The 22,756-nt window shown below is 36.6% G+C and overlaps 1 protein-coding gene across 4 annotated transcripts in view; it reads left to right on the top strand.

Annotated features, from left to right (window-relative positions):
• Window positions 1–22,485, top strand: part of LOC107092956 (dachshund homolog 1-like) — a 147,496-nt gene extending 125,011 nt beyond the window's left edge. For 3 of the 4 annotated variants that reach the window (XM_015387704.1, XM_015387703.1, XM_015387701.1), the window contains exons 7-11: window positions 6,244–6,389; window positions 12,144–12,291; window positions 12,941–13,084; window positions 16,109–16,177; window positions 22,203–22,485. In XM_015387704.1, coding sequence (XP_015243190.1) covers window positions 6,244–6,389; window positions 12,144–12,291; window positions 12,941–13,084; window positions 16,109–16,177; window positions 22,203–22,240 — 545 coding nt within the window. In that variant the 3' untranslated portion in view covers window positions 22,241–22,485. The remainder of the gene's footprint in view (window positions 1–6,243; window positions 6,390–12,143; window positions 12,292–12,940; window positions 13,085–16,108; window positions 16,178–22,202) is intronic. The other variant, XM_015387705.1, reaches the window with a different exon arrangement.
• The last annotated feature ends 271 nt before the right edge of the window (window positions 22,486–22,756 follow it).

The raw sequence follows: 22,756 nt of genomic DNA, 5'->3' as shown, positions 1-22,756 counted from the left end.
TTAAGTTTATTTACCCTTAATTTGAGTAGGAAAAATTAGATGATTTGCCAATAGAATGAGTAGATTACTCATATGTACATTACATGATATTCTTTTGAAATTTGACACAGCAGTTATTTTTTCTTATTTTAAATGTAAAATAAAGTGTCTTACTTACCTGCTCAGTCAAAAAAATGCTCTTATTGTAAGATGAAAATGACCTATTTAGGTTTATATTTTTTGCAGTGTACTGGGTTCTTGAGAACATACAATATTATTAGGAATGTATTTTGGAGGAAAAATTTTATTGTAATTATTATAAAATATTAGAGCTTTTGCTAATTCTAAAGTTTGTTTAAAATAATCTATGATGAAGGAAGACTCATTCAGTTCAGGTTTGACTTGTCTCAGGATTGATGTTTAAATACTAATGTAAGGTGGCTGTAATGTAAAATGAACCTTAACAAGAATTGTGATTTGCTTTCTTTTTTATGAATAAAATAAAGAGATTTGAAATGCCAAACTGTGTTTCAGACAATAACTCTTTAGCTTTGGAACAAATTCAGTTCAAGCAAGAATAAGTATTTTTGATTATAAAAATGATAATCCAGCCCAAAATGTCTTAAAAAGAAAATTAAACCTTTTGTTTTGTGTCTAAAACAGGATTCATAGTTTTTCAAATAGTCCTTCATGTATCAATTTTAAGATATAAAAAAAAGTTAATTCATTAAATTAATTTTAGTCAAAACTTTCTTAAGTTAAATGCTTCTTAAATCATATCTTTCTATAGAAATTTGGATTTGCATTCCAGTTAAGAAAAACTTTAGATTAAGACGACCCAGTTTTAATCAACCTGCTTAAGTTAAGCAAGATAAATGGCCTGTAATTATATAGTACAATACAAATAGTATAGTACAAAGATAAATGGAAATGATAAGCTATTGGCTGACCTATTGTAGGTCTAAACTTTAATATATAGTTAAATTATAAATGTTCTAAAAATCCCAAATTTTATATTAGTGAAAGGAATAAGATCAAAGTAATTGCTAATTAGTAATTAGTAATTGCTAGAATCGCCAGTTTTAGCATTGTCCTGTGCTGCAAATCAAATATATAACTGTCCCTCCGCCATATTTCTCTACTTTTTTAATACTTTATTAGTTTTTTACATATTTTTTTTCTACTACCTGTATACCTACAGTGATGCTACAGAAAAGCTATAACCAGCTTTAACCACTTTTTTAATCAGATCCATTTTAAAATGATGCAACTCTGGTTTTATTGGTCTAAAAATTTTTATTATGATCTAATTTTCAGCAGCTCAGAATCTGCTGTTGTTGTTTGCCACTAATAGTTAACAATCACTTTGCTGTAAAACTTTTCTTCCACTCTTTTTTTCTTTACGGAGCTGACTAAATATCTGTAGAACACTGTCATTTCTTCCTACACTTTTAAAAGACAGATTTCAACAATATTGTACTTGTATAGATTACATCATGTTTTTCAAATTCCGTGATTCCTGTCTGCCTTTCCGCATCCACATACTTCTTATAACAAAAATGCTGTAGAGGTTTAATGTTTAATATTTGTCGGTACACCACTTTTAAATTTTCATTTAAATCCCCAATCTAGATAAGTCAATTTTTCTTAAATTAAGTGCATTTGGTCTTGAATTGAGGATGTAAGTGAGACACTTTGCCAATGGAACAAGACAATTTAAATTTAAAATAAGAAAAATAAGAATTTCAAGCGCATATTATCTAATTATCTTATTTTAAGAGTAAAAATGCCCATTCCATTGGCAGATCATCTTATTTACCTACTCAAATTAAAGGTAAATACACTTAATTTAAGAGATTTTTACTTATTTTTAGATTGTTTTTGCAGTGAAGTGGGATCTGCTTCTCTGGAAAAAAAAATAAATAAATAACAGTCATCATCATGCTTAGTACATTAACTTAGCTTCAACAATTTTCTTCCCTTATTCTTCCCCATTCTTCAGACTGCAGACCTTATGTGCAAGATAAGCTAAGTGCTCAAATTGCATGCAAACACTTTTTTTCCCCACCCTGCATCTATGAACTAGTAGCTGAAGACAAATATCTCCCTTGACATGATTTTTCCAAATCCGGTGCCTTTAAGTGCAGGTGGAATAATGCTGCGTTAGCGGCTAATGGCCGTCCAAGAGGTCATAACTGCTCCATTTGAAAAGGGGAGGCTGTTCAAATCAAATGTAATTGCACGGTGAAAAGCAGAATGGCTAAGCCTTGCGTGTTTGGCTTAGCTGACAACATCCAGGTTTAGCATTTGCTTCCCCTGCTGGGAGGAACATAGCTTTGCAAGGACAAAGGCTTCACCTGTCAATATATCACATACTGGCCTGCAAGAAGGCTCTCCCTCCCTCTCTTTCTTTCTTTCTTTCTTTCTTTCTTTCTTTCTTTCTTCCTTTCACTTATTCTGTTAAAGCCTCCACCACCCTAGACTAAGCCTCACCCATCCATCCATCTTCAATCATCTACCTCTCATTCCTTTCATTCTTCCGGTCCTCTCTCTCTCCCTCCCTGCCTATCTTCCTTTCCTACAGCTCTCTCTGAATTTGCTCAGTGTAAACGTCCTGAGGGAACCAGTTTCAAACACAGGAACCAGAAACATATGGCACATTTTCAACTCCCAAGGTCAATTACAGCTATTTATCCAGAGATTGCAGCTAAATTTCCCAAGGTTTCTTCTAGATTTACAACAGATTGCAATGTGTGTCTGTCACATTTTCGAATCAGGCCACTTCCCTCCACTCCCTGTGACTTTTCTGTCAAACATTTCAAAGGCTTTCGAGTGTTTTTTTTTCTTTCTTACATCTCTTATCTCTGGTTATCATCCTCTCTTCCGTTTATTTTATTTTTTTCTCTTCTAAGGTCCAAATGCCGCTTGCAACGCAAATCTAATAACATGTAAATTGGAGATAAGCCGTGATCCCTCCAAGTGATTTTTTTTTTCACATTCATACTTTGTCAAGCCAATTCTTGGGCTCCTGTTTTAGTAGCATAACACATGAGGAGTGAGAAAATTAACTGGATAGGTGATTCATCATTGCTACCACACTGTCAAGGACTCCCTCTGCAGCTATTGAGAGCACCGGTGGAGGCGGCGGACGGAGTGTTGAGGGGAGGGGTGCTGCTGTTGTTTTTAAATTATGGCATTTCATTCAGAATGCATTGTATTTACAACGGCCCATTTTTATTTGTGGCTCCTATTATCCATGGAAACAGTTGTGCATGAATTGTTATTTCTGACAGGGGTGACCTGTGAGTTTTTTTTTTTTTTATTATATATATATATATATAAATACTGTATATATATATATATGCAGTATTTCATATTTGGAGGGGTTCTAACTGTAACTTTAACGTACGGTAAGCACCATAGGCTTTCACATCATCTGCTGGCAGTCTAGTCGGCATAGAAATATCACCTGGAAACAGAGCGCTCCACTCTACTCCACTGGCCCCCATCACTCCCAACGCCTGTCGCTGTAATTAAGTTGAAGTCAATGATGGCGAAGTGATGCTGTGAAGTAAACATGCAAACACATGCCAAGGTTTGCAACCAGGCAGAGGGAGGAAAATAAAGAGGACCTACAGGGATTGGTTGATGCTGGGTTCTCACTGTATGATAACAGTGAGTAAAAATATAATGGTTTCATAATTTTATGGTTATTAAAATCATTCCTTAAAGGGCTCGTAGATATGTGAATTTATATACTTCATAATAGGCATATGTTGATTTTTATCAAAGAAAAACCTGCAGCATTACACTACATATTTCAGTAAGTTCATAGAGAAGAAAATGCAGTATTTGTCTTTAATTCTTAAAAACCTTCAACATCAATATAACAAAAAATACGTTGCTGTCAATTAATAATTTTTTCAAAGCAAAGACCATTACAATAAACAACTTTGGAATTTAAAAGCAGTTTTCAGGAAAATTAGCCTTATTGTGGAGAATATTACAACTTTAGAATTTCTGATATTCCTGATTCTATGGTAGCCTGCACTGAGCTTCTACACAGCTTAGTCATGTGTAATTTTAATACATTAGCTTAAAATGAGTTTACTCTGGCAAAAAAAAACAAAAAAAAACAGTAGGAAAAGTTTTGTAAATGTCAGCAGTTTTGAAACCTTGATTTTTTTTTTAGATGCTGGTACCTTAAAAGTGTTAAAATACTGTTTGCAGGGCCTGGCTACAGTTTGTAGGGTGCAGCATTATTTGACTTGCCTTGAAACTGCAGGTCCGGATCTTGTTTTGTTGTAATTTACATTTAGTTCCATTAAGAGCTTTCTGATTGCATTGATTAAATTAGCCACCTATTAGCTCTGTATTTCTTTCCTTTACCAAACGCCACTACTTATGCATCGCTCCTGGTGGAAATGTTATCTGACAAGAGGTGCTGCACGGTGGCTGGGAGTCTGTTGAACACAACTCTCTGTTTGCTTTTCCCAGAGCATGACAGGTTGTTTCCCCCTGCAACAAAGCCATCAAATATTCCCTGTGATCCAACATTGTGTTGGGAGGCGAGGCCTGCTGAGTGGGAAGCCGGAGTTTGTTAAAGCAATGATTTATGATTAATGCCAACACTAAATAAGGGACAAAGTGCCTACAGTACAAATCAATTACAAAGCCAGAACTGCAAACCTTTCCCTAAGGTCTACTAACGTCTCTAGTTGTTATGGTGATTTCATTGGAGGTGGGTGATGCATGCATATATATAATGCACACGGTACGTCTATATCAACCTGAGCTGGAGCCAGCCGTAATGCTTTTGATCTTTGATTAGATACTTTTATCAGAAAAAATGGGTCTTTCATGTAGCTCCACTGTGCAGGTAGAGTGCATTTCACATCTCCGAAAATCAACGCCCACCACAGAAAAGCAAAAACAGGACTGCTGCAGACGAAATAAATTACCACAGGAGAGGCTTCTTAAAAGTAGGCAATTCATTATTTTTATGAAGTCAAATTATAAACAAATTTTAATCCATTAGGCAACCATCCATTCTAATTAATCAACAGTAGTGAACTTCATCTGAAAAAGGAGAAAGGTTGTTTGCTCTCTCCACGGACCAGCGGTGCGTATTTTACCAACTTCCCCATTCAGAGAGAGGGGGAGAGAGAGAGAGAAAAAAGTGTTCTCCAAATTACAAACCTAAACTGTGAATCTGAGCACTCGACTTTTGGCGCCGGGATGTTTCCAAGGCATTTGCAGATGCTTGAAATAATCTCCAATGTTTTTGCTCAATCTGCTCTGAGGATGGATGAAATAAATACTTTAAACTAATTAATGTAAGACCAGCTGTTCCCAGCACTTGGCTGGCGCTGGTGAATATTGATGGGAGGAGGGAGAGAGAGAAGCGGCGGGGGCTGTTCAGCTTCACTCGCCTGTTTGTACAAGATTCAGGCTGCCACATAAACAGATATGAATACTGGATGAGAGCAAAAACCTCCAGATTTTTCACCTAATATCACCCCCCCTAAACTTGCATTGAATTAGCATTTGAAGAATTAATAGTACACACTTGCCCGTGTTCATAATCTGTCTTTCACCAGGATGGTAGCACTTACAAGCTCTTGGCTTCATAAAAGCTCACCAGACGAAAACATGTGTCAGATCTGATGTGTCAGTGTCTGACATACTGTTTTAGTTTAGGCAAGCTGTACATGTGCCTGCTCTGCCTCCTGCTTTCCTTCCCTCCCTCCCTCCTCTGCTCCAGTTCCTCTCTTCTGCGGCCCGATAGTAAGGCTGGACAGCAGATGGCAGGGCTCTACCCCTCGCCAGTGATGAATGGAGAATGATGTCATCTTAGGTTTGACAGGCACCCGAGCGTGCACGCACAAAGCAAAACCAAGTCTCTGGGGTCAAACTGCCGGCACTGTTCCCTCATTCTTGGAATCGGCATGACAACTCTTAGAGTACATAGGGCTAGCTGGATTTATGTCTTGTTTCCTGTTGTTTAACCCCTTAGGCAAAAGGGCTTAGGAAGAATCAGCACAACAGAATCTCCAGGAGAACTATCAGTTCATTGTTCTTTTTATATATAGTTTGCATAGAGATCAACATTTGATTAGCCCCTGGAGAACACCACATTCCGATTTGTCTATACTTTCCAGTCAGACCAAATGAGACCCACACACTGTACCAACTTTTCCTATTCCTTACCTGCGAAAATGATAAAAAAAAATTCTGAATGTTTGATCTAACTTTCCTTTGCAGAGGACAACTCCATGTGCACCCCAACCGCTAGAGACAGCTATGAGAGGTTGTCATTGGCTGGACAGACTCTGCCTCCAGGTTTCCCATCACCATTTCTCTTCCCAGATGGCCTGTCATCAATAGAGACTCTTCTCACCAACATACAGGTACTGCATGAGTTACACCTCATTGGAGCTTTAGCATCTTGTCCAAGTTTCAGTCGTTTCAAATTTCTCCTTTCACAACGATAGCATGCTATATTACTTGTTATCTTTTAAAATGATCTAAAGGAAAACATAAATGAAATGCAACAACTAAGGAAATACACAATAACTGAAATTATTATTCAGAACAAGCAAATGAACTGCCAAAGTATATGCAAAAAAGGACCATAGTATCCACATCAAATACAGACATACTTTTATAAGGTAAGTTTTATGGATGACTGAACTTTGCTCCTGATCTGTTAAAATAACCCTAAACTTTCCAGAGGTTAAGAATTCCAAGAATTTTAAGACCTTATGTTCTTTTTAGCTGGGAACCAGAGATTCTATATTTCCCTTATTCTGTTTGTATTTGCATATAAAAACACATAGATAAGAAGTGGGCAGATAGAGGGCCCAAGCAGAGAGCTGTATATAAGACCCAATGGGAATTAATTGCAATATGGTAGCATATTACAGAAAATAATCATGATTTCCACAACTATCTAAAATATTCAAAATAAAACAGCCACTGCCAAGGTACTGACCAGTTGCATTCTTACACAATAGATAATAGACCATTATCCAGCAAAGTCAAAACTAAACCTTTACAGGTATTTCCTTACCTGAAGTAAAATAAAAAAAAATATCTGGGTTTTAACTTGAAAACATCTCAAAAATAGAATATGTTGATAGTGTGTAGATACTTTTTCTATGTTTAACAATGGAAGTTGTGTTAAACCAAACTGGAACATCTGGCCAAATGAAGATGCTTGAGGTTTTCAATTTCTCTTGAGGATTAAGATGGATATGTTGTTTGCATGAAAATGGAATATAGTATTTAAAAAAATTGTCAAAAAGACTGACTATAAAAAAAAATCATAAAATTATTTAGATAAACCCACAGCTAACTAACACAGAGCTCTCAAGAACTCCTGTGTTGAAAAAAACAACAGAGTGCCATAAATGTAGTATGATTGAGCTGGCAAATTATCTGACACAGAAAAACTTAAATATACAAAAAAAGTTATTCTAGATGTTCTTTTCTTAATTTACAACTTCTGTCAGTATTGTTCATATTGACAAACATCCATTTTATGAGTTAGAAATCCTACTGCTGGACTCACATAAAGCAAACTCTCATAATTAAAGGTATAGTGGAGGATTTTCACAAATCTTTGAAAAGACCCACCCTCACCACACAAAAAAATGCACATGCACAACCCTGTACCTGCTCTAGAGAGGAAACACCTATTAAACGCGTGTGAGAGCGTGCACAAGCCCATTTCTCCTCGTGCACGCTCTGTTTAAAAGTTGCTGTTTGCATCGCTCATGTAAGCTTACTTTCCAAAAGAAGATTTGCAATTTTTCCACTATGTGAGACTCAGCACTGGTAAGTGGAAATGTTAGGACAACCTTAGGTAAACATATCACCAGAATGATTGACAATTAGGAGCACCACTTATGTAGATGATCCATCTGGAAAAAGAACATCCTCCACTACACCTTTAAGATTTGTGGAAAAGGTAAGAACATGACTGCTATTAAAATCAAGTATATAGATGCAAACAAAGGGGTCGAAAGCAGTAAATGTTTTGTTTGTTTTTATCGTGTTGATATGTATATAAATGTTTACTGCGAGGATCATTATATTAGGCAAAATAAAGTCTTGGGTTTTGATACCATTCAAGAGAAAGTACAAATTACCCACTGGAGTATAAAAACCTACAGTGATTCTGCCAGATACATCAGTCCAAACGTTTGTCCAAAATTTAAGGCTTTGACTCATGTTGTTATCATGCTTGTGTAAAAGCAAATTCTGCCTTGAAATGTCATTAACATCTTCCTACAATTTCATTCAGCACACAGGGAGCAGAGATCCACTCACACTTGGAGTGCTGTTTAGGCTTTAGCTCAAAGCCCCTCAATCAGAAAGATGAATGCATTTGCCGTCTCTCTGGGTGTAATGATGTGTGTACCCCGCTGCCCTTCTCGTTGCACTTCTTCTGTTGGCATCAGGGTCCTGCTTCTCCTTTGGCTCCGCGCAGTAATTAGAGAGTCACAACTGAGCCCGTCGTGAGCTCCCAACACTCCTCTTAGTCATCTTTGATAATGATCCTCGCAGTGAATATTTATATACAAATCAACACAATGAAACCAAGCAGAAAATTAAGATAAAGCAACTTAGTAAAATTGGGGTTAGAAGAATCAACAATTAGTACGCTATAGTCCAGTGCATCTGATGTCATTGCATGGGGATGGGGAGTAATTGTGATGAAACTGGTCATGTTACTCTTAAAGGAGTAGTACAAACAAATTTTTATCTGCAGCAGAGAGCAATCAGAGGGATGTTAATTTGAAGAATGTGGCTGATATCTGTGAGAGGCCCGAGATAACAGTTGGCTAAATTGGGACCATGATGGCGCAAATGAACAATTTTTAACAGATAACTAAACGGCTGTATTTTTAACTTACTGTGTAATTGATAGTTTAAAAGTTTATGAATAAACCATATAAATGAGCTACCATGAAGGGGGATTTTTAAATTTGTTTTCTGGATATTTTAGGCTGTCTAGTCATTGTAATTTTTTAAATTTGTTTGTTTTATTTATATAGCTCCATTTCATGATAGAGTAGGCACTTTACTCATTTCCTTTTTACACCCCCCAAAGCAGCTAAACTATAGAAGGTGAAACATGCTATGCCCATTTACTTAACAGTAACATCTTAAAAAAAAAAAATAAATAAATAGAGATCAAATGAAATCTTAATTAGATATGCTTTTTATTTTTCATCTTTTCAATCTTATTTTCACTTTTTATGTAAATTGATGGTAGTTTTATTTCCTTTCCATGATATTTACTCAGATAAAGTTGTTGCTGTTGGCTTAAAATGTACTTTTAATTCCACCTACTGTATGATTCCTGCAGGGTCTAAGTTAAAAATTATAACTCATCTAAATTTTAGCTTTTAGCATGTTAAATATTATCACATTTTCAATTAAGGTGTGCTTCTGTTTTTTTGCTGTTGTTGTTGTTTTTATCATATATTATGTTTTTGTTTAGTTTGCTTTACTTCTGAGTAATAAGTAATTTCCAAATGTGTTGTAGTTGGATCAGGAATTAAGACTCGATCATTTTCTGAAAAATTTACAAAGGATTCAGGCTAGCGCACATCCCTGTCAGGGAGGGAGGCTGTTTTCTAATTTCACACTTATATCAGATTGTCCGATTCTGCACCAAGCAATACAACCAGGTGTCCCCTGCTTTCTCCAAACTCTTTTAAAAAACTCAAATGTGACTTTATTACCAGATTTCAGACTCAAGTCAACCTTCCTTCCAAATCTTCTCTGAAAAAGATTGTAATAACCTGGCAAGGCCGATATATAATGCAAATTATTAATCTGTGAAGGCTTTGATCAAATCTGTTCAAAATGCAAAGGAGCGAAATTTAGCAGAATCTTCTGGGCTGATTGTGCTAAGTGACTCCCTACTGCCTGCCTACCAAAGATTAGTTATAACCAATCACACTAAAAAATACAAAAGCAGCAAATGCCATGAGAAACATAAATAAGATCTGCTTTTTTAGCTCTTGCTGTTCGTCTTTCAAAGATAGATGTAATAGCAGCAGCTCCATGTACGTCCTCCATGTTTATTTTGGTTTGGCTGTTGGTTCAGCAGCTCTTGCTCTCATCGCAGCTATATGTCCCGTCTTAAACCATGTTGTTGTACAGTAATGTAATTGGCTAAGCTGTTTTGGGTCTGTTGAATTGGGAGCGAGACAAGGTGTATTCTACTGGTAGAATTCAGCTTGCTTGCAATGTTAGGGTTGTAGTTGTTGGTTATAATTAAAATCCAAAGGCTGTTACCTTAATTGCTACCCCCAACTTGTCATGGCAGAGTTTATATTTAACAAAGTATAGACTCACAATGAGATTCAAAGTGCTGGATAAAACCAGTAGTCACTCACTGTTCTGTTAAAAACCTTACTGTATAAAAGCACCATGCTCACATGCATAAATATTGGATGATCGATTTTCATACTAATTCCTTATGATTTATTCATATAATCAAAGATCGATTTTTTTAAAAACCTCCTTATAGCCACTAACTACCATTACTTTATGAATTTGCTGTTGAATTTTAATATAATACTTGTATGATGCATAGCTACACATTGATGTAATTCAGGTAACGGCCAAAAAATTATTTTAATACAAGCGATCCAATTTCAGATCAAAGAAAAAGACAGTTGAATCATACCCAGCCCTATGCAGGACCCAAATAATACAAACCTACATTTAGATATTTTTGAGTTTTTAAGAACGTTAAATCTTGTTTTTTGAGTGCGTAAGTAATTTATTTAAGTATAATCTAGTCTTTAAACTTGAGTTATAATATTCCTTAAAAGAGTTATACCTAACTTTATAAAAAGTTGAAGGAAACCTTTGAGTAGTCGCTACCCTGACTAATTATTAGTTTTACTACCATACAATATATGTTCATTGACAGGGTTAAGTATTTATCATTTAAAATTTTGATATAACATAGTTTAATTTGCTTTACATAGAAAAAAAACATAAATGGATGTTGATATAAAACTTATTTTCAAATATGTGGGTGAAATGATTTAAGAATTCCTTTATGACACTTGGCCTTTTTTTCTATTATGATATTTATTTCTTTAAAGCATTTTCTTCAATGAATTACTTTTGTGTAACATATATTCTCAGATTTTCCAAACTGAGATCATTCAGTCAAAATGATCACCCGATTACCTGTAGATACTCAACAGAACCCCACTTCAAAATCTAAGCGGCTGAAAAGAGTAGGGTTTCAATGTTAGTTGACAATTTGTTGTCTGTTTATAACAATCCTTTCTGTGTAAATTGCTTTAAATGGTAGGTTTCAGGGGAGATTAAACATAAGTAGTTTAACACTTTTTATTTATTTTTTTTTTTACAAAAAAAGTCTTTAATTCCCCTGCTGACAGTTCTTAGTGAAGTATAATTTATATAATTTCTTTTTTAGGTCCCTTTCAAGCACCTTGCAAAAGAATTGAAGGCTTCTTTTTTATCCAGTACAGTCAAAACTTCAGCAGTTTCAATCAGGGTTTCTTGTGATAGAGCAACATAAAGCAGTACAATTAAAGTAAAATCAAATGGTTTATAGTTTGCATCTGCATTGTTTGTCATTTTTAGAACCACTGCCCATTGAACTTACAGCTGCAATTCTTTTGGGTAAAGTTTCAACCAAAACTGGCTGAACCTTTAACCTGTTCTTCTTTGTTAAAAGGATCAAACTTATATAAGATGGAAAAATTCTGCGATCATCAACTTTATACCTTTAAAAGTCATGTTTTATGGTCCTTCTACTTCTTAGCGGTGTATTGTTTTCTGCTGAACTACCACAAAAATAAAAAAGTCACATTAAGCTTTGGTCACACTGGCAATTGTTTGCTTCCACCAAAGGGCGTCAGATGTATCCAATCACTTTTGTATTAGTTATATTTAAAGAAATCCAGTGAGCATTGCAGAATAAATTTTTTAGATCTGCATTAGTGCTCCTATAGATAAAGAAAAAACTGCCAGTTTAAAACGCTCCCAATGGAAGCACAAAACATTGGTCAGGTCTTGGTCCTGCTTCACTAAAGTAGCTCTGATTTATATGCATATCTGTTTTTTTTTTTTGTCTTGTTTTTTTTTTTTGGTACTTGCAGGGCCTCCTCAAAGTGGCGATTGACAATGCTCGGGCTCAGGAGAAGCAGGTGCAGCTGGAGAAGACGGAGCTGAAGATGGAGCTGTTTAGAGAGAGGGAGCTCAGGGAGACACTGGAGAAGCAGCTCGCCATGGAGCAGAAGAATAGAGGTACCACCTTACATGCTATCCTCCCTGTTAGCTGCATGTGTGTGGGGGTGCGGGTGTGTACGTGGGGGGCAGACATGCGTAACCCCGTGAGCTCCCATTCAGACTTCTGTGCTCATTTAGATACAGTAGCTCCTGAATGTACTTACACGATCTTTTGTGTTGCTGAGACACACATAAGCCACTCTGAGCCAGTTGGGTTACACATGAAAGTGATAGGTTTTTCTGTTCCTAGTCTGTTAACATAATTGAAAATACACATCCCATCCAGACTCGCACTAACCCTCATGTAAAATGCATCAGAGTCGTACGCTAACCGGATCGTTTATGTTTAATGAGAGAAATTCATGAAAAATATCCCAATAAATTTTTCAATTAGCTTCAATTCCCTCTAGCGAGTCAGTATTTGCTCCGAGTTTCTCATTTAAATCTTTATATATTATAAAATATTTAAGTTTAATTGATTTTCACGTTTCTATAATTGTGCGCTAGATTTAAAAGACAAAGAAAGGGAAAAAAAAACTGGCTATTATCTTTGTCAGACAGAATATGGGCTAAAAAGAAAATCAAACTTCCATTAAAAAGAAATTATACTTCACTTAATTTACTTCCAGAACTCATTTATTGTCTTTCTGATTTTTTTTCTTCCCAGCAATCATCCAGAAGCGTCTGAAGAAGGAGAAGAAGGCCAAGAGGAAACTGCAAGAGGCTCTGGAGTACGAATCCAAAAGGAGGGAGCAGGTGGAGCAGACTCTGAAGCAGCCATCGCCCTCAGACAGCATGCGCTCCCTCAACGGTCAGAACGCCCAAACAATCATATCCAATCGTCTCCTCTATGTCCACATAATACTGATGTTTGTGCAGCGCCTTGCAAAGTATTCATACGCCTTGATTTTCTTCACATTTTCTTATTTCATTCTCTCATTGAGTTTTATTGGGTTTTTATTTGACAAACACAAATAAGCACAGAATTGTCAAACTTAGTTCTCCCAAATCTTTTTTTCTAGAGTTTCTCAGTTTTTTGTTCCATAATATTTTTGTAACTTTTAAAGAAAAGCCTCTCCACAGTATGATGCTGCCACTACCATACATCTCTATTAGTAGGAAAATCAGGATCACATGTATTGTTACTTTGGATTCACACACAGTGTTTAAGTTTGCTTAACAGTTAAGCTTTGACCTTATTAGACCAAAGCACCTTATTGGGTGTGTTTTAAAAGCTCTCTACCCTGCTGATGATTCTCAGGGTTTCTTCTTACTGCTGTTCCATCACAGCCTGATTAGTTTAGTGCATGACTAAAAGTTACTTTAATCTATTTAACCAAGAAAGTCTCATGCACATTACATATTATAACACAAAGCAAATTTAAGGCTAAAGATTTGAATTCAAACCCCAACTAAAACAATCACACAGTATTGGTAAAGCTGTTTATAAAAGGGATTGCAATGAATTAATGTATATTAATGAAGCGTTCCCCACATACTAGGATTGCACATTTGTAAAGCAGCTTTTTTCTGGCGGATTCTTCCACCTGAGCTGTGGATTCCTACAGCTCCTCCAGAGCTTCCATGAACTCCTTCCCTGTCTGGTTAATGGCCTCCTGTCACAGTTGGTCCACAGTTTTCATTTTTACATGATAGAGTTACCATTGCTGTGGGAAATGTTGAAACCTTGGGAAAGTGCTTTATAACCTAACTCTGTGTTGAACGCTGCCCCCTGCTGTCCCCCTGACATGTGCGCTGTGTTCCTCAGTCTTCTCAAAAATAGTTGTTTCCTGATGTTCTCTTAAAAAACCTTTGAAGTATTCACAGAAAAGCTGCATTTATACAGACAATAAATGACCTACAATTGCAGGTTATCTGCAAACCAGGTTACTTCTGACTTTTGAATTAAGAGTATTTGTGTTTTATTTATAGGTGCCAGATTACTGGAGGCTAAATACGAATGCATGCCACACTTTTCAGATTGATATTAGTGAATACATTTCTATTCCACTTAACTATGATATTCATCTTTATTTTAGACAGACACATAAATCCCAATAAAGTGCATTAAATTAGTATTTTGCATTTAGTATTATGCAGCCAGAAGTTCAGTGCATTGGAATATTTTTGCAAGGCACTGTATTAAAATAGGGGAATGTTGTCGCTTTCCTTCATCATCACCTCCTATAATTTGAGTCCCACCTCATTTTGTGAAACTAAATGTGTTTCGATCATGATTTATTCTTCTGATCATGTTCTTAATTGATTTATTGTTTAGCATTAATCTTCTAGTCTTTTAGACCTGTTATAACACCCAAAGTGACATCATTGCATCTGTTTATTTGTCAAGAAAAATCGTCAATACAATAATTTTAAAAAGCTAGATCAACTAAATATGCACTGAGAAAGACTTGATGGACAGATAAGATAATTGATTGAAGGGGAAATTTATAGTTCAAGTGTTCAGCACTTATATTTACTGGCACTCCTTTAAAAATTATGTTTAAAAATGCTTGAAACTATATATTTAAAGGGATTTTATTGATCTGATCATCATTCTCTCTGTGCTTGGTGACAGTTTGAAAATAATATTTTATTGTGGTCCTTGTTGCAGGATGGCAGCAGCAAAATATGAGTAACCAAATGACTGATAAGATGCAGACACTGCAAGCCAATAACGGCTGTTGATGTTTAAACCTGTGTAGGTTTAAGTGGTAGATACGATAAAACTCACTGGGACTGTTTGAAACACTGTGTTGAAGAAGAAAGTTTGGTATTAGTGTAATTAAAGTAATCACAACAGCTATAGTTAATGCAAAGGTCAACCGTTCTCATGCAGTAGAAGTTAGTTATTTGACATCTTTACTTTGACTTTAAGTTAAGCCAAACAGCTATTTTCTCTTTATATGTAAATAGGAGTCAATAGAAGATTACCATCACAATGGTTAGAAATTTGTTAAACAGAAGGTTTTGATGTTGTTCCCATTTTGAGGAGAAATGGATCTCTGTGTAATGCAGGGATGCAAAATCTATCACAAGTAAACATTTCTTAAAATAAGTATGTTTGCCTTTAATCTGAGCAGGTAAATAAGATAGGCTGCCAGTAGAATTAGTGTTATTGCCCTTAAAATAAGATAATTGTATATATTATGCACTTGAAATACAACAAGGCAATTGTTTTTGTCTTCATTTAAATGTAAATTGTCCTATTCGATTGGCAAAGTGTTTAATTTACCAGCTTGAATGAAGAAAAAAGATGCAGTTATTTGAAGAAAAATTGATTCACTTAGATTTCATTTATTTGCAGTGAGAAAATTGTGAATTTCTGATAAAGCAATTTCTCAACATTTAAATCAGCTTAAAAAAAACAAACAACAATCAGTTTAAATCTATTCAAATTAAATGTTTTGTATTTTTATCATTTTTTTCCAGGTGCGATTAAACTGTAAAAGAGATACATTCATTTTTAGACTTTTCAACATTTTTTTAACAACAGGGGTGCCAATAAAAATAAAAAGCCCAACTAAAACAAGGTTTACATTTCAAAAGCTAAAGGTTTACTTTAATACTATCAGCTGGTTAAGAAAAGTTCAGGAACTGATTTACTGGACAGCCGGTAGCAACATGCTGTACAGTGGTAATAAAAACAGACGATTTCAGTAGTTTTTGATCGTTGGAAATAATCACACAGAGAGGCACATAGTTAGACTGAGCAGAGACATGCTGTAACTGGATGGCTCACTCTCTAGTTTGCGATGAATGATGCCATGAAAGTAGGGCTCTGATAGGTGGATGTCAGGCATGTTTAACGGCGGTGATCCCTCTCCTCTCGCAGACTCTCTGACCCCTGAGATGGAGAGTGACCGCAGCAGTGGAAGAACAGATGCTGAAAGGACAATACAAGGTACAGGGGCTCAGATGAGACAATAAATCTCTCTCCCTCACTTTTGCTCTCTTTTTTTTTCTCCTCTCTGCTTTTACCACCCCTCCTTCTCCTGCTGCACACACACAAACACACACAGCTCCACTTTATGAACATTAGTGTTTCTGTGCCTGCTGTTCAGACATACACCACCATCTGGGCCACAGCACTAGGTCAAGATCATCAGTTTTCCCTCAGAATAATATTATTCTTTCACTTTTCACTTTTAGTGGTGATGCTTAAAGGAGGCAGGTCTTTGTCAGGATAAATGCATTACAACAGGTAAAACCAAACAACTGTGCTAAAAAAGTTACATATTTACTGCTGGAGACGCTATAATGAGTCATAAAACCACAAAAAAGCAGAGCAACCCCTCCTTTGATACTCATAATCGGAGCAAATCAATCCGTTTTATGAACAAGCCTTGTACATTTTTAATGATTTGTTTGTTTGTTAGCCTTGGGGGTGCAGTTTGTGTTTAAGGGAAGGCCGCCATGGCGATAACCTCCGTTGGACCGCCTTCTATCTGTGTTTACCCAGATCCGAGACACCTCGCTAAAGGTTGAATATCCTCATTATTGCTGGAACGTCTCGCTTTAATGCGGCGCTCAGAAATGCCCTTATCAGTGAGGAAAGAGGTCCCAATTTACCCTGGGAAAGATGCTGCATGCAATTTGCTCCGAAAAATAAGGAGGGGGAGTTTCTGTCTTTGCATGCAGAGAATACGCTAGTTAACTCTTTAATATTTGATTAGTCTTCTAGAACTGATATAGAAAAATAAAGATGTATCGCTACTTATAATTTAGGACCTTTTCTAAGGTTTCTAATTGCCGTATTTTTTTTTTCTTTGAAGGCAAATGAGGCTCCGTCACATTTTATTTCCCCATTATCCTTTTTATTTTCCTTCTTCCTCTCATGTGACCACCTGCCTTCATCACATTCAGGTTTTTATCATTCCTTCCTTACTAACCTTTTCAACTTTTGGGTTATGTTGCTTCACTCTTCATTTCAAACTCTTACAAAGACCAATTAAATGCCTCAACCAATTAAAGCAGGCTGATATTCTTCTATTTGAATTATGTTTGTTTCTTTCTGTTAATTATGGTGCTTCCATGACTTTAGCTTTCATAGCTGCATGTATAAGCCGTAAGAGCCTCTAACGCCATATAGCAACAACTGCATAATCTAATATGACCATCACTCTTTGAAATTAATTTTCTTAATGCTTTTGACAGTTTGATTCTTATTAAACTTGCGGCTCTTATTAAACTTTATTTCTAAACCTTTACCCTAGCTGTTTGACACGTTTAGTAAAGACAAAATACCTTGTTAGCAGATTAAATTGATATTGTAGTTTGCGCAAAACTTTTGCAAAATCGGCTTTATGCACTAGAGTAAACCTTACACACATCCTAGGGTGTTTCATAGTTTCCAGGTCCAAATGAAAACAAAATTGAAATCTCTGCAGTTTAATACTGTTGTATTGAGAAAACAGTGTCCCTGTGCAGCAGGAATAGCAGCAGAAGAAGAAATAATAGCAGCGTTAAACATACAGGGAAGTAGGGTTGACCGAAGTATAAAAACTCAAAGGCTGCAACTGGATCCAATAGTTAGCACAGTGTTAAAAATAAATTCAAGTGTTGGTTGCATGTTCTTTCTTTTGTCAATTTTATATTTCTAGATTATTTGCATATAAAAAGAATTGTACCTCGAATAACCTTCAAATATTAAACCCCTATATTTGCTATCTATTTTGCATTTATTTGCACACTTATTTAACTAATAGAATCTGGGATTCTGTTCTTTGTTAAATGTTAGGGCTGAAAAAGATGAGTTTAATTATTTGGCTTTTTTATTCCCATTCTAGCATTCTGCAGGGATGACTTATTTTATTATTAAATGTATTCCTCTATAGTTTTTTGATATACAATTCTCACCAGTTGTCAGTATAAACCCAACACTAGAAAAAAATAAAATCAAAAACATTACACCATTAATTGAGTCATGTTTAATAAAGTGAAATTTTACAGGGAAGATGATTTAAACCCAGTTACTAAAAGTGATTAAATTCTAAATAAAAAAGCCAATGTTTGGTATAAGTTAGTCATTTCTGTGGAGAAACTAGTCTTGATGCTTTATTCAGGTTGGATCTGGATCATTCTTCAACATAAACTCTCATTCAATCTTAAGGTTTCTGCTGGTCTCTTCTATGCAGTTTTTCTGCTCTTTTCTAATACAGTATTTCCAGTAAAGTCAAATCTTATAGCAATTCTGGAAGTTTTATTTGTTTTTCTTTCTTTAATATTTGCTTTAAATTCATCCAAGTTAAAGCCTCACAGCTTCTGTAAAAATACAGGAGCCACTTTTTTAAGCCGGGGTAGCGACAACTTACATTTTTACACCTAAACTCGATAAAACAGTCATTGCTGTGACAACAGAGCATATAATTTTCCTGGGTCTCTCAATCACTCTGATCACTGCCTCAAAGAGTGGAATGAAACAGAATAAGGCGGCTGCTTTTTTTTGCGTTTTGTTCAATTAGAGAAGCATTTGTCTGCCACCCATGTCTCCTCTACTCTGCTCTGCAAGCCTCGCTGTATAATTAACCTCAAATGGCAAAAAATGATGTTGATAAATTACACAAGCAGAAAGAGGAGGAGGAGGAGAACTGGGGGGAGAGAAAAACAAGCCTATCACCGGCGCCGAAGCAGACAGAGAAATGTGTGGGTGCATTCTCGACTCCAAACTCGGGGAAGCGAACGCAGCCAGAGAAGGGGAGAAAAAAAATAATGAGGGCATAATTTTAGAGAACTAATTATTTCTATTTGTCTTTTGTCACACTTCTCTAATTCTGCGATATTAACACAGTCTGTGTTTATTAATTGCTTTTTGCAGTGTTTTGAATCAAGTCCAAGGAAGGGAGCGAAGCCCTTTTTGCAGGCAGGCAAGCTGCTGGGGGCCGCGCCTTGCCCTGGCGCTGCCTGGCAGCGGGCGACTATCTCCCCCCTCTATCACCCTCACCCCACCCTGCAGCCATCCCCACTCAACATGTTCGGCAGGGTTCATACGACCCTGCGCGCAGCCAGATAAAGTTCTTTGTTGCAACATTAAACATCAAAACAGTTAAAGTGAAATTAAAATTAAATGAATGAATGTCACTGAAGCAAAAAAGACTGTAATTAATGGATCCCTTAATTGTCTTCATAAAATATTTGCATGGGCATAATTTGCATAATTTACATGAATTAATTAATCTTTCAAAGGAATTTTATGCTGAGAGAAGCCAAAAATTCCCCTTGTTTTTTTTAGCACCTAATGAAATATTTATTCTCTTTAATGAACTTTTCATCTTGATTTTGAATGTGAAAATCCTGAAGTTTTGCCTCCTTTTAACGACTGCCTTCGAGTCGAGACGTCACCAGTCGAAAGCAGATGTTTCAACATTTCCGCTGACGCCGAATCAGCCTCCTCATAAACCCCCCCACCGTTCGTGGATTTGATCTATTAGAAGTCAAACGCTGCGATATTTGACATCTTCGCGACAATGGATTAAATGTCATCATCCATCAAATGATCAAATGGTCTTTGTTTTCATTAGCACCCCTCCTATAAATTGCTGCTGCAGCTGTGAAGCCGTGCAGAGGCAGGCGAGCCGAGCCAGTGAGGTGATGTTTCATCCTTTTGTGTCAAGTTGTGTGTCCTAGCCCACTTCTCCAACTCCCCTCCTCCCCTCCCTTACCTTTTGCGTTTCACCCTACATGCAGTCGCAATTCATGCTGTAATGACTTTTGCGCAGAACTCAGCGGTTGTTGCTTGAATAGAAGCAGCCCATAGTGCTATGCCTTTGAGACCTACGGCAGTGCTGGGTAATTAGCTTGTGTGTTTGTCTACAACACCCCCCACCCCCACCCATGAGTTGTGTACACATTCAGACACACACAACAAGCTTTTGTTGTCTCTGTCTGTGTGCAATACATAAAACCCATCCTGAAAGGTTAAGGAGGCCTAAATAACAGAAAAGAAAGAAGCTGCAGCCCAGATGTACCGTGCATCAAGACATTATAACCAGCTAGTCAAACACTCCCTCTGATGTCCCCCTCTGCTTGTGTCATGTCCAACAAGCAGAGCTGCTAAATGTCTTTGTAGGCCTCTCTCTTTAACGCTGAATAATTCAGGCCTGCTTGCCACAGAGACTCTTCTTAAAGGCATTAACTGTAAGCGTTCCTCGGCAGACAGAGGGGAGGGAAAAAAATGCAAAGGTAATAAACGTCAGACAGGCTCCGGAGCTGTTCCTAACAGATCTTTTTTTTACCGTCTGCTCGCTCAGGCTAACACCCAGGCATGAAAAGCGTCCGTCCACTTGGCAGTGACCGGAGCTCGTAACTCGTAGGAGATGTCTAGAGATAACCTGAGCCTTTTAAAGTATCCACACAGGAAATATCATTTTATAACTTAAGAGCAGGATTATGTTTTAAAGAGGCACAGCAGCTGGGCGGAAGGCCACAGATGCTCAAATGGTTTAGATTTGTTCATAACACAGCAGGTTACAACGTCTATCCTTGAACTTTTCCACATTTTGTCTCTTTGCATCCATAAAACCGCAATGCAATCCATTTGGGCTTTTATATTACAGACAGAGTAGTTTATACATACTATATAGACAAGAAGGAAAATAAAAACAGTTTTCAAAAATGAAAAAAAAAAAATCCTTACAGTCAAAAAGCAAATGAAAAATAATTGGAGTAAAACATTAGGCACAAGCATTTGGATATGTCAAAAAAAAAGGAAAACAATACTTTAGTCAAAAAGACAAAAGGAATTGCAAAGACGAGGCTGTCCATCCAAAACTAAACTGAAAGGTCAGGAAGAGAGAGCAATAAAAAGAGAAGGCTACAGTATAGAGAGTGCCTATGAGATCCACAAGTGGAAAAAATAACTTTACACACAAAAAAGTTGTACACTCCATAAATTTGGCCATTGGGAAGAGTGGTGAGAAAAAAACTCTTTTGTTGAGATAAAAGCCATAGAAAACCCTCTCTGGCAGTTTGTCACAAGTATGTTGAGGACACAAAAAAAAACATGTTGAACAAAGGCTTCTGGCCAAATGACACCACAGTTTAATATTTGGTTAAAATGGTGTGTTTGTAGCAAAAAACTGACCCTGGATGTAACCCTGGATACCCACAGTGAAATATGGCAGTGGTAGCATCAACATGTTGGGATGCCTGTTGTTTAACAGGGACATACCAGCTCAAAGATGTTGGGATGGGATTCTGGGTCAAACACAGAGCTACCCTGAAAGAAAAGGTGTCAGAGGCTGTAGGACCTAAATCTGGGCCAGAATTTGCCCTCCAGCAGGACAGCGATCCTAAAACTACAGACAAAGTTACTAAGGAACAGTTTAGATCTATACATATTTAACATGTTGGAATGTCCCAGTCAAAGCCCAGACATGAATCCAATTTAGTATCTAACAAGAGATGCGCCAAGCGGAGATGTGCTGCTGTACAGTAACTGTCTACGGACACATAAAATACAAGGACAACTGTGACTGATGGTTGGATTAACACCTCAAATATTTATGCAATAAACTTTTGAAATCATGCTTTATTTTCCCTTAAATTTAATTTAAGTTTAAGTTTAAACTTAAAAAAGCTTAAAAAATGCTAAAACTTGAGGCTAAGAGGGTCATTGTTAAAAATCCAGAATAAAGTCAACTTACTTTGGGTTTTCTAAATTTGTATTTATTGAAAACAGTAAAGTTAATCACTGTAGATGATATATATAATCACATTTTCCATGGTTTCTAGCTGTATCTTCTCTCTAAATCAGATTATCAATTCACAGTAATGCCGTTCAAATCCAAAGACTAGAGGGCAATATTTCAAAGTTGCGTTTCATCAACAATCACATCCTGAACAGCGCATTTGCGTCAGCAGATTGTTAGCTGTTGGCTAATCTTTTGCCTCTTCTCTGTGTCTGTGCGTGTGTGTGTTTTCTGCTCCAGATGGAAGACTGTTCCTGAAAACCGCAGTGATGTACTGATAAGGCCGCAAGGAGCTGGAGGACAGAAAGATTTTATAACAAAAAGTAAATAAAATGAAATAAAAGGACTGAAAGAGAAAAAAAAAAGAAACCATGAAGGTTCCGGGGAAGACCCTAACCCACGCCGATTTAGCTGAAGAGAGTTCAAGCTGCTCGTAGATGGTAATGCTGTGTTCATCCCCCCCACCCCCCAAACGCTGGAGGATTGTGAATGTACAACAAAGAAGTCTTTCTCACCACGGAAGGAAAAACCTAAAGTAGTCTGATAAAGCAGGTTTTGACAAGACGTGAAGGATAAACATATATAACCGAGCACAGTCAAAATGTACCCAAGGTGCATTGTTGGTAATAACTCCTGATAAGTTCACAGCACTGAAGATTTTTTTTTTTATATACTGTATCTCAGCCAGCGAGAAAGCTTTGAAATGAAAATTCGACTGAAGTTTTGCTTTTGTATTTCGAAATAAATCATGAGATGCTAAAAAAAAAAAAAAAAAAAAAAAAAAAAAAAAAAAA

This window comes from Cyprinodon variegatus, unplaced genomic scaffold (genome assembly GCF_000732505.1).
Source record: "Cyprinodon variegatus isolate N-32 unplaced genomic scaffold, C_variegatus-1.0 Scaffold401, whole genome shotgun sequence".
Classification (NCBI taxonomy): domain Eukaryota; kingdom Metazoa; phylum Chordata; class Actinopteri; order Cyprinodontiformes; family Cyprinodontidae; genus Cyprinodon; species Cyprinodon variegatus.
The sequence above is the reverse complement of the archived record's forward strand: the minus strand, read 5'-3'. Positions and strand labels throughout refer to the sequence as shown.